Source organism: Phyllobates terribilis, unplaced genomic scaffold, assembly GCF_046119375.1.
Source record: "Phyllobates terribilis strain yellow unplaced genomic scaffold, ASM4611937v1 Scaffold_3__8_contigs__length_932513732, whole genome shotgun sequence".
Classification (NCBI taxonomy): Eukaryota; Metazoa; Chordata; class Amphibia; order Anura; family Dendrobatidae; genus Phyllobates; species Phyllobates terribilis.
In genome coordinates this window covers 891,882,787-891,900,538 of record NW_027362763.1, presented here as the reverse complement: position 1 = coordinate 891,900,538, position 17,752 = coordinate 891,882,787, and the positions used below count along the sequence as shown (strand labels likewise).

Genomic DNA, 17,752 nt, shown 5'->3' with positions numbered 1-17,752 from the left:
ACTGTACCCAATTTATTATATATTTTAGGAGTTGGAGTTGGTCCATTTTATACCGACTACGACTCCACCAAAATGGACTCCGACTCACGACTCCGACTCCCCAGCCCTGCTATGGATAAGTGATGACTTCTAAAGATGGGAATAATCCTTTAACAGGATATTGTCTTAACAATTATATTTAATGCTAGAAAAGATGTTTTCGTCTGTAATGTTTGTAATTTTTTTTTCAGATATCTGATCACTTCTAGTTATTTTATTAAAGTATCACAAATTACCGAGTGCAAAACATTCATAAAACATGCGTAATCTAGAAAATCAAGAAGGAAATTTAATTATTATTAATTTAATTTAATATTGGCCAATTGGAAAAATCACATTTGGTACCACACTATGTAAGACATGTTAACAGTGCCCAAGGTTTTATCGAAACCTACAAGGAGGTTACACAAAATCCAAGAAAACGTGCAAATATCACACATGCTTAGAGTCTCCTTTATCTTTACAGATATAGAAATTCCTGAAAGTCCTGAAGCCTATATTAAACTTACTGAGAATGTTCTGAAACAGTCCACTGGTAGGCGCAATGCCGATATAAAAGACACTGGCACAGACGTAGCACACTCATTATAACAGCTTTCCACAAGATCACTGTAATCTAATGCTGATTTCATGTGCATTCACCGTGCTGCATGTGTATTATAGAACTATTAATACATTCATTGCATCTAATCAAATCTTTAAATTCTCTCTTTAACAATACCCTATTTTTCTTAAAGGGGACCTGTCATGGCTCTTTAGTAAATAATTGCATTCTCCATAATGTGACTTTTCGGAAGATCTCTGCATTGTGTCCTTTCTCTGTCGTCCCAAAAATGTATTAATAAATTGTCAACTGGTAGTTACCAGTCATGGGTGTGTCCCTATAGATGCTGACCTCATCCAACGGTCAGCACTGATTGGACGGGCCATAGAGTGTAAGTACACACCCCCAACTGGTAACATCCAGTTGTCAATTTATTCATACATTTCTAATAGGGATAACGGAGGAATGGCACAATGCAGAGTTCTAAGAAAGGATGCCCCAGAATAGTCACATTAGGGACAGCACAGTTACCTACTAAAACCGATATGTATGGAGAGGTGACAGGGACTCTTTAAATCTAATCTCTACCTAAAAACAGAATACTCAGATATCCCTTGAACTCATCTTTCCAACTATTAGCACTTCTTTTCTATAGTCCTTGATTATCATGTTTTCCCTGTTTCCAAGAGATTGTAAAGAGCGCACTCAACCTGATCTTCGAAACAACAGGTGGGGGAAGGACTTACCATTCACTAACACTTAGCCTTTAATCACCTTATTTTAATGCAATATAGATGATTTGGCACTCCAGAAGAATATGCAGAATAAATTATTTTTTTTATTTGTAGTGCAGGCAATCCATAGAATTGGTAAACATTTCGGCCGTATTGACCTTCATTAGAATAACTCCACACATGATAAAAAGGAAAATAATATAAATATATAGCATCCAAAATTTAAATCAGGAAAAAAAGGGGGAAAAAAGCAAAGTATATACGTATTCAAGTCTCGTAAAGCCAAACATGGAAAATTTCATAGCACATATTCTTCCGGAGTGTCAAGTCACCTATATTACAAATTATGGACTAGGAACCTACTTGAGCACCAACAAGAGGAGTACAGTGTTCAGTACCAATTTAATCATCTTATTGACCTATGCCTACAGTACATGCTTTGCTGAGAAGAGACTCCCGTGAGTTTCCACAAATCAGGAATGTGTGCACAGTACTCTATTACTCCTTCAGTATGTGCAGTCTCAGACTGACCTGCTGCAGGACATACTGTATATTACATCGCTGCTCGGCAATTACTACTCCTAGAATACTCTATGTTGGAGACTATTGCATACTATCAGCAAAATCAGTACCAGAGCTGAGGAAATAAATTCCCAGGACCTTGCTTCAGTGACCTGGTCAGTATTCCATGGCTGTTGGATGGCAGCCCTGCACACTGCCAGCATCCTGGCTCCTCATTCGATTAGCTGGCTTGGTGCGATGTCACATCAGGCCAGCTATTCAAAAGAGGAATCAGAAATGCCAACAGGCATGAATTACTGACAGGGTCCTGTAAATCACTCATCTCTAGCCAGTACCCATTTCAGTTTGCTTTTCTTTGAAGATCAGGGTCTCCTGATGAAGAAAGATCCGTAGGTTTGGAAAACATTAAAATCAGTAAAGGGCCAACCAAAATGTCCTTCATATAGACAATAAAACAGATGAGTCACTTATGATTCACTACGCTTCTCAGAACCACTGGACATTCAAAGAGAAAACAGTTATGTGCATTGTCCACCTACAAATCAAGGTATCGGAAAAGATGTTATCAGTACGTGTCTCTACACAACAGATTTATGCCCATAGTGAGTTCGGATCGACAACGTAATAAGTATTTCCTTGTTCATCAGCTGATCGCTGCCATGTTTACATGGCCAAAGGATCAGAAAGTGTTTTCAGAAAATGAACCAAACTTTGATTCCTTTGGTCAGATCTTCTGAAATAGTTCTGTGATGGAGAGATCTTGGAGGTCCTCCTGACCTGGCACTCCTCCTCTTGTAATATTCAGTACAGGGTGTAGATACTTATTCTGGGGATGGAACTGTGGAAACAGTTAATTTTCTAGCTTCATTGTTAACACAATGTACCCATACTACTAATAGTATTCTCTGCATGCTCGCTATACCAGTTCTTTCTCTATATTAGACCTCTCACTTACTGTAAAAAGATGCTGAGCTCCGAGAACTTGATTGATAGAAGTGTTTTCTTCCACCTCAGGAGAGTCCAGTTTGTTGGAAACACAGATCCGTCAGCTTGACAAAGCACTGGATACCAGTCGCTTTCATTTACAGCAGGCAGAGAATGTCATTCGCAGCCGGACACCCACTGGACCTGAGCTAGATTCAAGTTACACCGGCTATGTGAGTACTAACCCTGAGGAACCACTGTGTTTATTCCACTCCAGCACTTCTGAAATGTCCGGGCTTCCCGCGTGCATCATTAATGATCGTCATGCAAATCAATGCTCTAAAGCTACAAACCTAAACCTGATCTCATTGATGGCACAACACAGAGTACCTCAAAGCTATTGTGATAAACACTGTGTATTACACACCACCGCTGAGTTAATTCTGTATGAAATTTACATTTTACTTTTCATGTAAATTGATATGTACTAATCCCAAATGAATTAATCATTACGGTATTGTGTAAATAGCAAGTCACTAATATATTTTCTTTTATTGGAAACATCATCGCTTTAGCCACAGCAATTACAATTTTCCATTAATTACCTTTCAACAGATTATGTTAATAAATAGATCTATAATCATTTTATACTATTAATATTGGAGATCACTTTTACATTAAACTTTCCTTCCACTTACATCTGATAGAGGATTATAAAAAATCTCTTTAGTTGAATATTTTTGTTTATTTTTCTGCATGCTCCCATTACCAACTGTACATTTGAATAAAATAAACATGAAAATGAAGCTATACATTTATAAAACAAAGGCAAAGTTCCAACATTTGTGTTTGCAGCATTTTTGCATGTTTTTTTTAATTCTGTGTGTTTTACAGTACCAGCAAAGTGAATGAGATTTCATGAAAATGAAAGCAAGATGCGAATTTCAAGTGTTCATTATGCTGTTTCTTGTGCATGCTGTTTCTTGCCACCTTAATCAAGGCTTATTAATAGAGCAGGATGAAATCTGCAGCAAAAATGCGCAAGTAACACAGATTAGGTGGATTCTGATTGCAGATTCGTTGCAGATTCGTTGCTGATTTGTAAACATATCAGCAGTGAAAATTTTGTGAAAAATTAGCAGTGGCCTATGTGTCGCATGAAAGACCCTCTACAGCAAAAGGTGTAAAGCAAGAGACCTGAGGCAATTCAATTTCTATTTCTTTGTGTTCACCAGATGAAGCTTCTTGGAGAGTGTCGGGGCAGCATAGACACAGTGAGACGAGTAAGCGACAATCTGAAAGAGGAAGAGGAAAAGCTGTCTGGTTTCATTAATTTAAATAGCACTGAGACACAATCTGCAGGTAAAGCATAAATCACAGAGGGAGATACACCTGAAGACTTTAATGTCCTATTCAATTGGTTGAAAAGGTTCACAATCTAATATTATGTTCACCAAAGACTTGTTAACATAGCAGTATCAGACAGAGAAGAGTGTCGTTTGGATACCATCCCTTTTCTGTCCTTATCAAATTGGTAAAACAGTCATAAGACCCAAGGAATCTAGGAGAATGCTTCCCAGGGTTGGGCTGTCTGACGAGACCCGACTGTATGTAAAATGCTTCAGTTTTTCATCTGCCTATTCATTTCAACCAGTCCGTCAAATAATTGTGAAGACATGGCAATTACTGCTACTGAAATTTGTTCCATAATCCATAAATGGGATTCTCTGAAATTTTTGTTTATTAGTGATTTTTTATTACTTTTTGATACAGAAAAAATTGATGTCAAAGAGATATTTATGAGATTTCTAAGAGTATGTGCACACAATGTCTTTTTCAGGCGGCTTCCATTAAAAAAAACATTAAAAAAGGTCAAAAAGAATGAACATATACACAGTAATGTCAAAACGACTTGCTGTGCATATATACCATCTTTTGTAACTTCTAACCGCTTCAGGCTTCGAAAACTGTAAATCAGCTAATAGAAGTAACCTGTCCATTCTTCATGCAGCTTCATCTTCCGTTGTCTTCGGTGCTATTTTGTATATAGATTGTAAAAAAAAAAAAGACGTTATCGGCAAGGTTGTCAGAAAAGACAGCAGAAAAGATGCTTCAGGTGAAACACCACTGGCGTTTTCCCGAGGCATCTTCCTATAGCAAAAACCATGCTGTACGCCGGCGTCTAAAAGACGTAATGTGCCCACACCCTAATAGTGAACCTCGCTGTCTTTGATGTTTCAGGTGTTATAGAGAGATGGGAATTAATCCACGCACAAGCCCATAATAAGGAGCTCAGGATGAAACAAAAACTTCAGCAATGGCAGCAGTTTATGTCAGACCTCGACAACATTTGGGATTGGCTAGGAGAGACAGAAGAGGAGTTGGCACAGCTGCAGCATCTGGACACAAGTACTGACATACAAACTATTGAGCAAAGGATTAAGAAGCTGAAGGTAGCTCTTGGGCCAAATGTGCTCATCTGATGTTATATTTTCCATCTTGCGGAAGCCTCAGTAAATGCCTGTCTATATCACAGCTTCTCTTGCCTACATCTAAGGCTAACTTACATGCATTTTAGTATTGCAAGATGAAATCATAGTAAATTAAAAGACGTTCAGTGCTTTGGAAATCCTCGAATTGAGCAAACATTCAGACATGATTTTTTTTTCTGCGTATGAGAGAAAACAGACCATTTATCATCTGTGTGTTGGATCTGACTTTCATGCATTGGAGTGCTAGTTTTCACCATCAGTGTGGCATCCATTTTTCTCTTATGCAAAAAAAATTTTCTTGCCTATTCTTCTCATGAATGGGTGCGTTCCTCCATGTGTCACGCCAGAAATCTTTCTCCAGTCAGGGGCTGGAGTAAGATTTCTGGTGAACAGAACGTCACAGCTTATTGTGAAGAAGACAAGCTGTGACATCAAGCCCCTATCCCGCCCCTACTCTGCCCATTATAACAGTACTGAGAGAAACTGCCGTGAAAACAGCAAAAGTTGCAAAATTTGCGTGCAACTCCAACTTGCACCAACATTTTGCACATTTTCAAGAATTTTACCCCATTTTTTTGGGCATCAAAGTTTTGATAAATCGGGGCCATTGGGTTTGTGTTCTGTTTGGAAAGAATATGGATAAAACACGCACGTTAAAATCGGATGTCTGAATGAGGCCTTAAATGTAGAAGTTTTATTATTAGTACAATTGCTTGTGACGTCCGTTTTTGCACTTAGCGGAGACACTAATCCATTATAATCTATGGGGCTGCACAAATGTCTATTATTTCTCAATGACCTTGTTTCCGTGTGACAAACCCGTAGATATGGTCATTTTTTTCACGGATGTCAACACGTGCACACGGATGACATAGTGTGACATAATGTGACATCTCTGTGCTGTCCATGTGACGAACCAGAATAGAATGTGGAATAGAAATGACAGATGTTTAGATGTTAGGTGGGCAAAGAGATAGACAGATATGCTGTTGATAGATAGAAAGATAGATAGATAGATAGATAGATAGATAGATAGATAGATAGAAAGATATCCATGAGATATAGTGCCATGTGTGTATAGTTTACTATACTTGCATTTAGCAAATAAGTAAATAAATTTAAAAAAAACGACGTGGGGTCCCCACCCATTTTTTGGTAACCATCAAATTAGTAAATCTAAAGCCGAAGGATCCCAATGGAATATTAAAAATTAAGCTTTAATCATTTATTTAAAAGAATTGTTACAATAAAAGGAGCTGAACCATCAAATTAGTGCCTTGCGTATGTAGTATACTGTACTTGTATTAAGCTAATAAATAAATAATGAAAAAACAAAGACGAGGTCCCCCCTCATTTTTGATAACCAGCAAAAGTAAAGCAGACAGCTGCAGGCTTATATTATCAGGCTGGGAAGGTCCATGAATATTGGGCCCTTCCCAGCCTAAAAATACCAGCCCGCAGCCACCCTAGAATGGATGTGCACTTTGTCAAAAATTACAGCTGGCATCAAGCCCTGGGGTTAGAGGTGTCTATCAGACACCCCTATTACTAACCCAGTAATCAAACACACACACACAGAAAAATACTTTATTTGAATAAAGATTTCCCCACACTATCCCTCTTTCACCAGTATATTGGAACAAAAAAATTCCATGCAGATCTGAAGTAATCCACCAAATCCTATGTAGTTCAGAAATGGATAGCCATCATTATGGGCTATTAAATCTGTCTATCTATCAACCCATCTATCTCTATCTCTTTGCACATCTAACACCTAAACATATGTCACACATGTACACACGTACACGGATAGCACCGGTACTGGTGAAGGGGGCCTTACACAGTTGTCATATAAATTATTGTCTGTGTAATACAGGACTGAACAAAATACACTGTAAGTGCTGTCCACTTTGGCTAGGAAATGAGGCTCCTCAACAATCATTTCCCTCTAATAATTCAGCATTACCTGATACCCCTGTAATCATTTTCCGATTTAAGACATAAGGGCTAGAAGTTCTAGACTCGAAAGCTGTAATCTGTTTTTTTATGGCTTAGATTCTCTTTTAGACAGTTATGATAAATATGTCACAAATTATTTTGTTAGTCAGGCTTATGGCATATCATACCTAATTGGCATTTTTTAATTTTCCCCACTCTGGGAGAAATCTAAAAGGTTATTTCTATCTTAGACATTCTTTGCCTCTCCTGAGGATATGATTGTCTGTTAGATGCTGGTTGCATCAATGGGACTCACACCTATCTCATGAATGAGACCCGTTAGACTTAGCATCTGTGTGCCGTCCATATGCTTAATATTGCAAAGTATAGGAGAAACTTTGGAATTGATGTTTCTTAAACCAAAACGGAAAAAAACGGATGGCACACTTATGGCTCACTGATGACACACGGATGGCTCACTGATGGCTCATTGCTGACACACGGATGGCTCACTGATGGCCCACTGATGACACACTGATGGCTCATTAATGACACACTGATGGCTCATTAATGACACACTGATGGCTCACTGATGGCTCACTAATGACACACTGATGGCTCAGTGATGATACACGGATGGCTCACTGATGACACACGGATGGCTCACTGATGGCTCATTGCTGACACACGGATGGCTCACTGATGGCCCACTGATGACACACTGATGGCTCACTAATGACACACTGATGGCTCACTAATGACACACTGATGGCTCACTGATGGCTCACTAATGACACACTGATGGCTCAGTGATGATACACGGATGGCTCACTGATGACACACGGATGGCTCACTGATGGCTCATTGCTGACACACGGATGGCTCACTGATGGCCCACTGATGACACACTGATGGCTCACTAATGACACACTGATGGCTCACTGATGGCTCACTAATGACACACTGATGGCTCAGTGATGATACACGGATGGCTCACTGATGACACACGGATGGCTCACTGATGGCTCATTGCTGACACACGGATGGCTCACTGATGGCCCACTGATGACACACTGATGGCTCACTAATGACACACTGATGGCTCACTGATGGCTCACTAATGACACACTGATGGCTCAGTGATGATACACGGATGGCTCACTGATGACACACGGATGGCTCACTGATGGCTCATTGCTGACACACGGATGGCTCACTGATGGCCCACTGATGACACACTGATGGCTCACTAATGACACACTGATGGCTCACTGATGGCTCACTAATGACACACTGATGGCTCAGTGATGACACACGGATGGCTCACTGATGAGACATGGATGGCTCACTGATGACACACTGATGGCTCACTAATGACACACTGATGGCTCAGTGATGACACACGGATGGCTCAGTGATGACACACGGATGGCTCACTGATGAGACACGGATGGCTCAGTGATGACACACGGATGGCTCAGTGATGACACACGGATGGCTCACTGATGAGACACGGATGGCTCACTGATGAGACACGGATGGCTCACTGATGACACACGGATGGCTCACTGATGACACACTGATGGCTCACTGATGACACACGGATGGCTCACTGATGAGACACGGATGGCTCACTGATGGCTCACTGATGACACACTGATGACACACTGATGACAGACTGACACCGGTACCGTTTTTTCCAGTACCGGTATTGTACGGACTTTTGAAGGGGGCTTTGGATTGAGGGGTAGACTGATTCGGCCACTCTCATACGTTGCTGTCTGGCTTCTTTATGTTTTAGTTGAATGTCTTCATTCTGCCAAATAGCAGCTCTGTTGTAGACTGCAGCAGGTTTTTTTTTCTCATTTAGAAATGAACCCGCTGTTTATTTAACTGGTTCCATGGAAATTGCAAAGTATTTGTTTTTATATAACAGACATCATATCATTTTCTACTTTCTTTTTACTAGGAACTTCAGAAAGCTGTGGATAGTCGGAAAGCTATTGTCCTGTCCATTAACCTCTGCAGCTCTGAGTTCACTCAGGCAGACACTTCAGAAAGCAAGGAGCTTCAAGAGCGGCTCAGACAAATGAACCTCAGATGGGACCGTGTGGGCAGCACATTAGAGGATTGGCGATGTTCACTACAGGATGCTTTAATGCAGTGCCAGGTCTATAATATGCCTTACTCTTATTTAGAGACCATTCAGAGTGCTTTTTTTTGGAAAGCCTTATTACTCGGTACTATTTAACACCAAAACAAGCCTCTACTAAAAAAATTATAGAACTAAGTTTTCATTTACCGACTTTTCATTAATAATAATATGTTTAAATTGAGCATTTTTGTTATATTAGGAATAACATATGATGTAATGCAAGATGCGTTCCCCCATTCCACCATTTACTGAGAAAAGAAAACAATATTCTGTACAATATCTAAGTTTTAGTAAAACCTGAAAGGCTAGGGTTTGTGAGATGTAAGAAAGTGACAACTTGTTACCTTATCTACAAACATATAGTATGCTAAGTAGTGTTGAGCGATCGCGCTCGGATAAGGTGTTATCTGAGCACACTGGAGTCCTAACCGAGTGTCTTCGGCGAGATCAGAAAATATGTTTGAGTCACCGCTGCTAACAAACAGGCAAATGCCGCATGTGTTGCAGTCTAAAAGCCGTGAGACATGCCGCAGTGGCGACGCAAACATATTTTCCGAGAACATCGAAAACACTCGGTTAGGACTCGAGCATGCTCAGATAACACCTTATCCGAGCACGTTTGCTCAACACTAATGCTGAGACTTGACTACTAGGAGCAGTCATTAATGGTCAGAAGATATGCCTGAGCTAGAAGATATTTTAAGTTCTGCGCACCTTGGTTGACTGTTTTGGTACCATAAAAAGTTATAGAGGATTTATTTTACAAATAATCTGTCCTCCTACAGGATATTTACCTAGACATCGATAATAGAGATGGAAGAATCTATTCACAAGATTTCTGTCCATCGGCCAGGTCAGTAATCTGTGACCGCTGAACGGGAGGACTGTGAATTTACTTACCTCCCGGAATTCCCTGCTCTCCTTCTGATTAGCTAGTCTAGCGTGACATTGTGTATGTCTCACAGCAATGGCGATGTCGTGTCAGCCTGGCTAATCAAAAGAAGAGTCGGGAATGCTGGGAGGTAAGAAGATTCATAGAAGTCACAGATTACCGACTTGGCCCATGATCCAGAATCCTGCGAATCAATTCTCTCATCTCTAATTGCTGTATTTTTGTTGGAAAGTAAAGTCCTACCTGATATTTTCTTCATTTCAAGCTTTCGTTAAAGAGAATCTGTCAGCAGGATTTCACTCCTGAAAATATTTACATGTGCATGTAGCTCTTTCAAAGTGAAGTCCAGCAATACCTTTACGTGGCCAGTCCATTCCTCCATTACTGAGAAATCAGTGTTTGAATTGATATACAAATGAGGCTGAAGTGGAAGCTCTTCCTAAGCCTCTGTCACTTCAGCCCTAATCTCCGCCCAGTGCCGCCTCCTCCTGGCTTCATCAACAACCTTTATGTTGTGTGAATTCAATCAAAGGTGCTGTCAAGCAGAAGGAAGTGAGGAATAGAGCTGGAGTGACAGAGGCTAGGGAAGAGCTTCCATGCCCCAAAGCACTTCAGCCTCATTTGCATATTGATTCAAACGCTGTTTTCTCAGTAATGGACGTATGTACTGCCCATGTGAAGGTATTGTTGGACTTGTCTTTGAAGGAACTACATGTGCATATATATTGTTTAGGAGGTGAAATACTGCTGACAGATTCCCTTTAAGACTGTCTGTACACAAAACGTTTTTGCTCCTTTTTTTTTTAACTTGGTGAAAAAGCCATGAATTTTAATGCACTTAAGTGTTTTTGGTGGGATTTTTTATGCACACATGCATATTTTTATGTGTATTTTACCAATTGCGGTTGGTCTTAGTGCTGCCATGTTAATGTCTGTAACCCCAGTAATACTCTCACCTGGATTGAACTTGTACCGTAATAGAATCCTAGAATGCGCCAGACTTAGTGTACGGCTGAAGCCATGTGTAGTGTACTTTTTAATCTTAACTACAGCCATCAAAGATATAGTGTTTGGTGCAATATTCAATCATTTTGAGGTGCCAAAAAAACTACTAAGCATGCTAATAAGAATGGAAAACATTGGGAATCGGTGTGTTGGCTTTTGCATTGATAAATTACTTAAAGCAGCACATAACCTAACACAATTAGAATAAAGATTTATAGCATAAGAATCTTATATTTTCACTTTGTAGTTTGTTTTCCATTGAATTCAGAACTCCAAAATAAGTTATGTTTTACTTTTATTGCCAAAAGTTCCAGTAGTACAATTTCTGCTCTAAATAGATGACTGAACCTGAGCCGTAATCAGTCAGTCTGACTAAGGTGAGGGAATGCTACCAGTATACTATAGGTAGAATGAAAGGTAAAGGGGAGAATTTAGGAAGATTTCATACATCAGTCTTTATTATGAAGCTAGCTAGATCAAGATGTGCCTGATTTATAAACACAGTTCATATTGGCCCAAATGTCAGGTCCATGATGTTACTTCTGTCACTGTGATAAATGACGCACGTCCTAGAGGTGATGTCTTCTCAATACCTATGGACAATACTTATGCTTCAGTTCTTTCGATAACCATAGTACATTTGCTTATTTTTTGATAAATCTGCTTTATGCTAGGATTTCCATGAAATGAGTCATGGACTGCTACTGTGGTTAGAAAACATTGACCGAAGGAGAAATGAAATCATCCCTATCAATCCCAGTCTAGATGCCGACACTCTCCAGGATCACCACAAGCTGTTAATGGTAAAATTCAGTTTAATTCAATTACACTGGTAAAAGCAAAAGATTTCTAGAAATAGATATATTTCATGGGCTGTTCTTCTCACATGATATAAAGCACTTCTTTATACAGTACAATATAGAATCTATCACTAAACTTTTCATTGTCAGGACAATTTTTACATTTTTGATAAACACAGATATTTTAGTTAACAAATATAGAAAAAGTATATTTTTCAAAAGCAGACAAGCTAATGCATTGTGAAAATATCACTCAGAACTTCACAATTATGGGAGTCTTCATACAACGTTGCAGTAAGGAGATAGAAATGCATTAAAAAAATCAATGTTTGCGGCTGACAGTCTTACTCAGGCAGAGCCTAAGATGTATAATACCTGAAAAAATAACGTACAAAGTGGGCAGAGTTTATACATGTCACTTATTTATTTTTACATGCACATATGTTCACATAGTCACGAGAAGTGAATAAATCAAAAATCTCTGCAATCCAGATAGCAATAAACAGTTGTGACACACTCAAAGAATGGATGAAATTGGACTGAAAATGGACTGATGCAGGGGGTTATTAAAGGGGCTGTCCATTATTGTACAACCCCTTTTGAGTGGCTATAATGTGCCTAGTAAAAATAAAAAAAATGCATACTTACTTCCTGGACTGGCACACTCCTCTGCTCTGAGCACACTTGTTAAAAAAAGCCACGAATTTTAATGTACTTGAAGAGGTTATCCACTACTTTGTCATTGATGACCTATCCTTAGGATAGGCCATCAGTGTCTGATCAATCGGGGTCCGACATCCGGCACCCCCGCCGTTCAGCTACTCTCGGTGTTGGCGGCCGCCGGCCAGAAATGCTTGATTCTGGAGCTGCTCCGTCTTCTGATAGTGGCCCCAGCCAGGTACTGCACATCTGCTCCTGTATTCAAATCAATAGGAGGCGGATGTGCAGTACCCGGCCGCGGCCACTATCAGAAGACGGAGCAGCTTCGCAATTGAGCAGTTGCCGCCACCGCCGACACTGAGAACAGCTAATCGGCGGGGATGTTGGGTGTGAGACACCGATCGATCAGACATTGATGACCTATCCTAAGGATAGGTCAACAATGATAAAGTAGTGGACAACCTCTTTAACAAGTGATTTTGTGGCTGCGATCTTGCAACATTGTTTATCTCATGTGAGCGCTGCCGTCTATCTGCTTTTCCATCTGATAGAGCTATGAAGGCTGCAGCTCTTTAGCGGCCTCTGATGGGTTGTGGCACTCATGTCACATAAACAATGTCACAAGATTGTCAGGGAACACAGGACTAAGAGCAACAACAATCCGGGAGGTAAGTGTTCTTTCTTTACTTTATTTTACTGGTCATATTGGGGACATTGGAGGGATTGTCTATTATTGAACAACCGCTTTAAATGTATTAATTCTCATATGTTTTTGTAAAAAAGAAAGATCCCCCATTAAATATGATAGCCATAAGAACAAAACATAGTAGAAGGGGTGATAACATGAAGAAAAGTTCCTGTACCTCTCCCCCTTCTTCTTCTTTTGAGACTGGACATGGGTGAAGATGACAATACAATGCCGTGAATCAGTCCTTTCAATGTTGTATGGAACATCCCCCTTCAGTCCTTCCCCACCTTACGCAGAAGCAGAGGGTATAACTTTTTCATACTGCATCTTGAATTCAGAGGAGCACAGTGCCCAGAATATTGCAGATATCATTTAAAAGATAAGAATCTATAGCCCTAATATTTAACATACATTTAATACTAAGTCCTTGGTGGTGAAAAGGTTAAAGGAAGCTCATTTTGAAATCTGAAATTACTGCCTCAATTAAAATGTGTAGATATCTGAGGACACTGCTGACCTTGTCTTTATGTAACAGCAAATCAAGCGCGAGCTGCTTGAATCTCAGCTAAAGGTGGCATCTCTACAAGACATGTCCTGCCAGCTACTTGTCAATGCGGAGGGCAAGGATTGTCTTGAAGCCAAAGAGAAGGTGCATGTCATTGGGAACAGACTTAAAGTGCTCTTAAAGAAAGTGACACAGCACATCAAAGAAATCGAGAAAATCCTGGACATTTCCAGCAGTCAGCTGGTAAGTTTTTGAGGTTTATTGTGAGCGAGCAGAAATTCTCAAACTTAGAGAAGGTGTTATGATTCAGTTGTTGGTAAACTAGAATGTTATTGTGAACGGGGCACTGGCAGTAATATTACCCTGCTAAGGATACTTTAGGAAGAGGAAGTGTTATAATTTTAGCAAGCTGTCAACATCTTTAGAAAGTATTACAATTGTTTTTTGATTTGTGTCTGTTAAATTACTGTCTTAAAAGTACTTAAATCGTTTTAAAGAGAGTCTATCAGCACAAAACTGACTGGTCAAACAAAGCACAGGTGCTCGGCGCACTCTTGACATTCCCACCTACTTGTTGGGTTCTCTCCCCCTATCTTCTCACTATTTCTCACTGGTTTCTCCATCATGCCTTTTTCTTGACCGATTATTGTCCATTAGAATTGTTTATCAGGTTATGCTGGCAGTATATTATGCTTTATTTTGATACCATTTACATTTGATTGTTTCTATTTATGTCTTCAATGTCACTTTTAATTACCCGACCAGTCTTTATCATCACTATATTATGGTCTGGACATACTTATGTTTGATGCATTTTTTACCAGCATCCCGTGTATCATATGACTAGATGGGGTAGACTTTAGCCCTATCGTTGGCTTGTCTAATTAGGTGTTCACAGCCTATGGGCTATTTTAATAGATTTTAGATATTTTTGGCTGGCTTTCCAATAAACATTAAGGTGATCCCTTTTTGGCATCCTTCTTTCTTTCTGCTATTCTCTAGCTTTCTCATGGTATGCTTTAGGTTGATGCCGATTTATAGAGTGTTGTCCTCTTGGTTTTTTGTCACTTCCTACCTACTTGTTTTCCATCTGTTTAGTGGAGATAAGGAAAACAAAGTGGCCAAAAAGTGCCCTGAACTGTTTGGCCACGAAAGGGTGCACGGTGCTCGTCTGGTTTGAACAGTCTTTTTGTGCAGACAGGTTCTATATAAGGTATTTCCTAACTTAAAGCCTTACATGGAAGTAATAAGGCTCGTATATAGAAAAGCTTAACCAAGGTGTAGAGAAATCTTTAAGTTCAATAGTATGCTATTGTTTTTGCTTTCTAAAGAGTGATATTATAATTTTCAATACATTTAGTATAAAAAATATCCAAGTTTTTGAGACGTTAATACTGCTTTTTTTACAACTAGGAGTTGTCCTCATGGTCTTCTGCAGATGAGTTAGATACTTCCGGATCCCTCAGTCCTGTGTCGGGCAGAAGTACCCCTAGTAGGGAAAGAACGGTAATGCAACCGAAGTGTCCATTTAGGAAGAAAATAAAAATCCATGGATTACACCAGGCAAAGCTTTCACTACAAAATCCAGTAGGAAGGGCAGAAAACACATCCCACATTCCCAAGAACTGTTCACGCTGCAATGTTCAGCTCTCCTAGATCCCTGCCATTTCCCTCCTGCATGACCTAAAGACAAATTATACATCTTTTAACGAAGCTGGGATTATTTGGACCCCTCCTTTATAATTCCGTTCAATTATATTTTAATCAGTTTTTGGTGGTTTGGAGACTTTTGGATTTCATTTATACTTTAGTTAAATAACACCTGTCCTTATAAACTATATGATCTTCTTAATTGATTTTCTACATTCATCCCTGTAGGTCCTAGTAATGAATTGTCAAGGAAAACTGGCTTTTCAGATTTTTCAGAAAAAAAAAAAAAATGGAAAAATAAATTATTGTAAAAATGATCTTTAGTGACATAGCAACAGTTTTAAATATTTATATCTAATTAATACAACAACCTTTTTAATAAAATGTCATTTATAAATAATAGGGAATTTTCTGTGGAATCGTATCGTTTATTCCCTTACAATGCATGTCACATTGTGTTCTTCTAGAATTGTAGCTTTGGATTCAAAATTGAAAAGCCAGTTTCCTTATCTCCTGGGTATTGGTCACCTCATGTGATTTTATTTTCTTTTGCTGCACTTTTCATTTTGTTGATTTTCTTTTTACCGGTAGCTTGTCTTTTTTTGCCTGGACTGAACATTCTTCTTTCTTTACCCCCTGTTCATTGCAAACAGCCACGGGGCAAATGTAGTGTCTCACAGCCTGGACCCTCTGTCAACAACCCACCTAGCAGGTACCTTATTCTCCTGGTTTCCACATTCTTCTCTAGAACACAGAGGATGATAGAACAAGTTCATCATGCCTGGTAAAGAAAGTCAACCCTGGTCCTCAAAACCGTGTCTTCTAACCGAATTGTCACCATTTTATCGGTGCACTTTGCTGAGCCTCACAGGACAGCAGGTTACTCAGTATGGAGCATACTTTTATCATCCTCTATATTTCTAGATCTCACTTTAAGGCTCTGTTCCAGAAGTTTTGGAATCAGTGTCAAAGTGGACTGTCCATTTTGTGGGCATTTGCTTCCTTTGTGCTCATCATTATTACAGTAGCTTTGGTCCTTAGATTTGGTGACGTTTCTTTTTCCTTTTTCTGCTAACCTCACTAATCCCTACTAACACATTTCTCAAACTTTTTGGAAAACTTTCCCACACTTTTGACCACAAGAGTGCAGACTAGCTGCGGTACTGTAGCTTTTGCTTTTCATATTGTTTTAGTCAGTTTTGCATCTTTGCTTAAAAAGCTTTTGTATTTTAGTTGCTGTTATTTTGTGTGCTTCAGTCATTTATTTTTTTTTTTCTTTTCATTTTTTGCATTAGTTCATTTTTTCCCTTACTACAGCCCCCAAACAATTACTTTTGAGTAAAAGAATTAGCAGAAAAAAAAGTTAGTTATAAAGATAATGCTATCACTTTTAAAATAATTCAATATTAGTATACAATGAAAATCCAGTATACCTGAATATTTAGTGGACTGAACTTATCCAAATTTCAAAGTAGATCAAAGCCTTCATTTAGACACCATCAAAGACACTATGTTGATCACTTTAGAAATCACTCATCACTTATGGACATTAATGTTCTAGAAATATATACGAATATAAATATCCTATGATATATGTTGTTGTGGAAAGTGTCAGGTATCTATAGCCACAATTAATAAGAGCTTGTTATATCAATGGTTATACGGCTTAGCACATTAGTATATAGAGATTCAATAAATATTGCAAATAGGACTGTGTTTATGGTAGGACTGGTCTTACAAGTGGTTTTTGCTGTTGCTTAAGCCATTGTAACAAACCATCCATTATATTATGTAATTATAGAGCAGTTAATTTAACATGATATAGCTGTATAGGTGTAAGTACTTAGATAGTGGTATTGTAATAATATGTGCAGAGGTTGAAGTAGTGCCTTAATGGGCTAAAAGCCCCTCTGCCTCGCCGGAATAAAGCATTACGATATTGGGCACATAACAATTTATGTGACTTTGTATCTGCACCCAAAATCTCCAAGCTATGTTTTTGGTGATAGTCTAAACACACTAGATCTCATAGTGTAACCAACAATGATTTTATATAGGTAATTTCACTTTGACATCATAAAGGCACAGACTAAGCAGAAATGAAATCATTTGCCTCTTTGCTCATCATCCCATGCACATGGCATTTCCATTTGCCTCAAAATATTTCTATATAGCTGCGTTGAAGGAGATGTTTGGTATTTTAT

General features: G+C 39.0%; 1 protein-coding gene across 19 annotated transcripts in view; it reads left to right on the top strand.

Annotated features, from left to right (window-relative positions):
• SYNE1 (spectrin repeat containing nuclear envelope protein 1) overlaps positions 1 to 17,752 on the top strand; it is a 613,834-nt gene that overhangs the window by 587,503 nt on the left and 8,579 nt on the right. For 13 of the 19 annotated variants that reach the window (XM_073672712.1, XM_073672713.1, XM_073672718.1 and 10 more), the window contains 10 exons: positions 506 to 574; positions 1,271 to 1,312; positions 2,854 to 2,996; positions 3,999 to 4,125; positions 5,005 to 5,216; positions 9,163 to 9,363; positions 11,920 to 12,048; positions 13,929 to 14,141; positions 15,312 to 15,404; positions 16,202 to 16,260. In XM_073672712.1, the coding sequence (XP_073528813.1) occupies positions 506 to 574; positions 1,271 to 1,312; positions 2,854 to 2,996; positions 3,999 to 4,125; positions 5,005 to 5,216; positions 9,163 to 9,363; positions 11,920 to 12,048; positions 13,929 to 14,141; positions 15,312 to 15,404; positions 16,202 to 16,260 (1,288 nt within the window). The remainder of the gene's footprint in view (positions 1 to 505; positions 575 to 1,270; positions 1,313 to 2,853; positions 2,997 to 3,998; positions 4,126 to 5,004; positions 5,217 to 9,162; positions 9,364 to 11,919; positions 12,049 to 13,928; positions 14,142 to 15,311; positions 15,405 to 16,201; positions 16,261 to 17,752) is intronic. The other 6 variants (XM_073672716.1, XM_073672730.1, XM_073672728.1 and 3 more) reach the window with 3 other exon arrangements.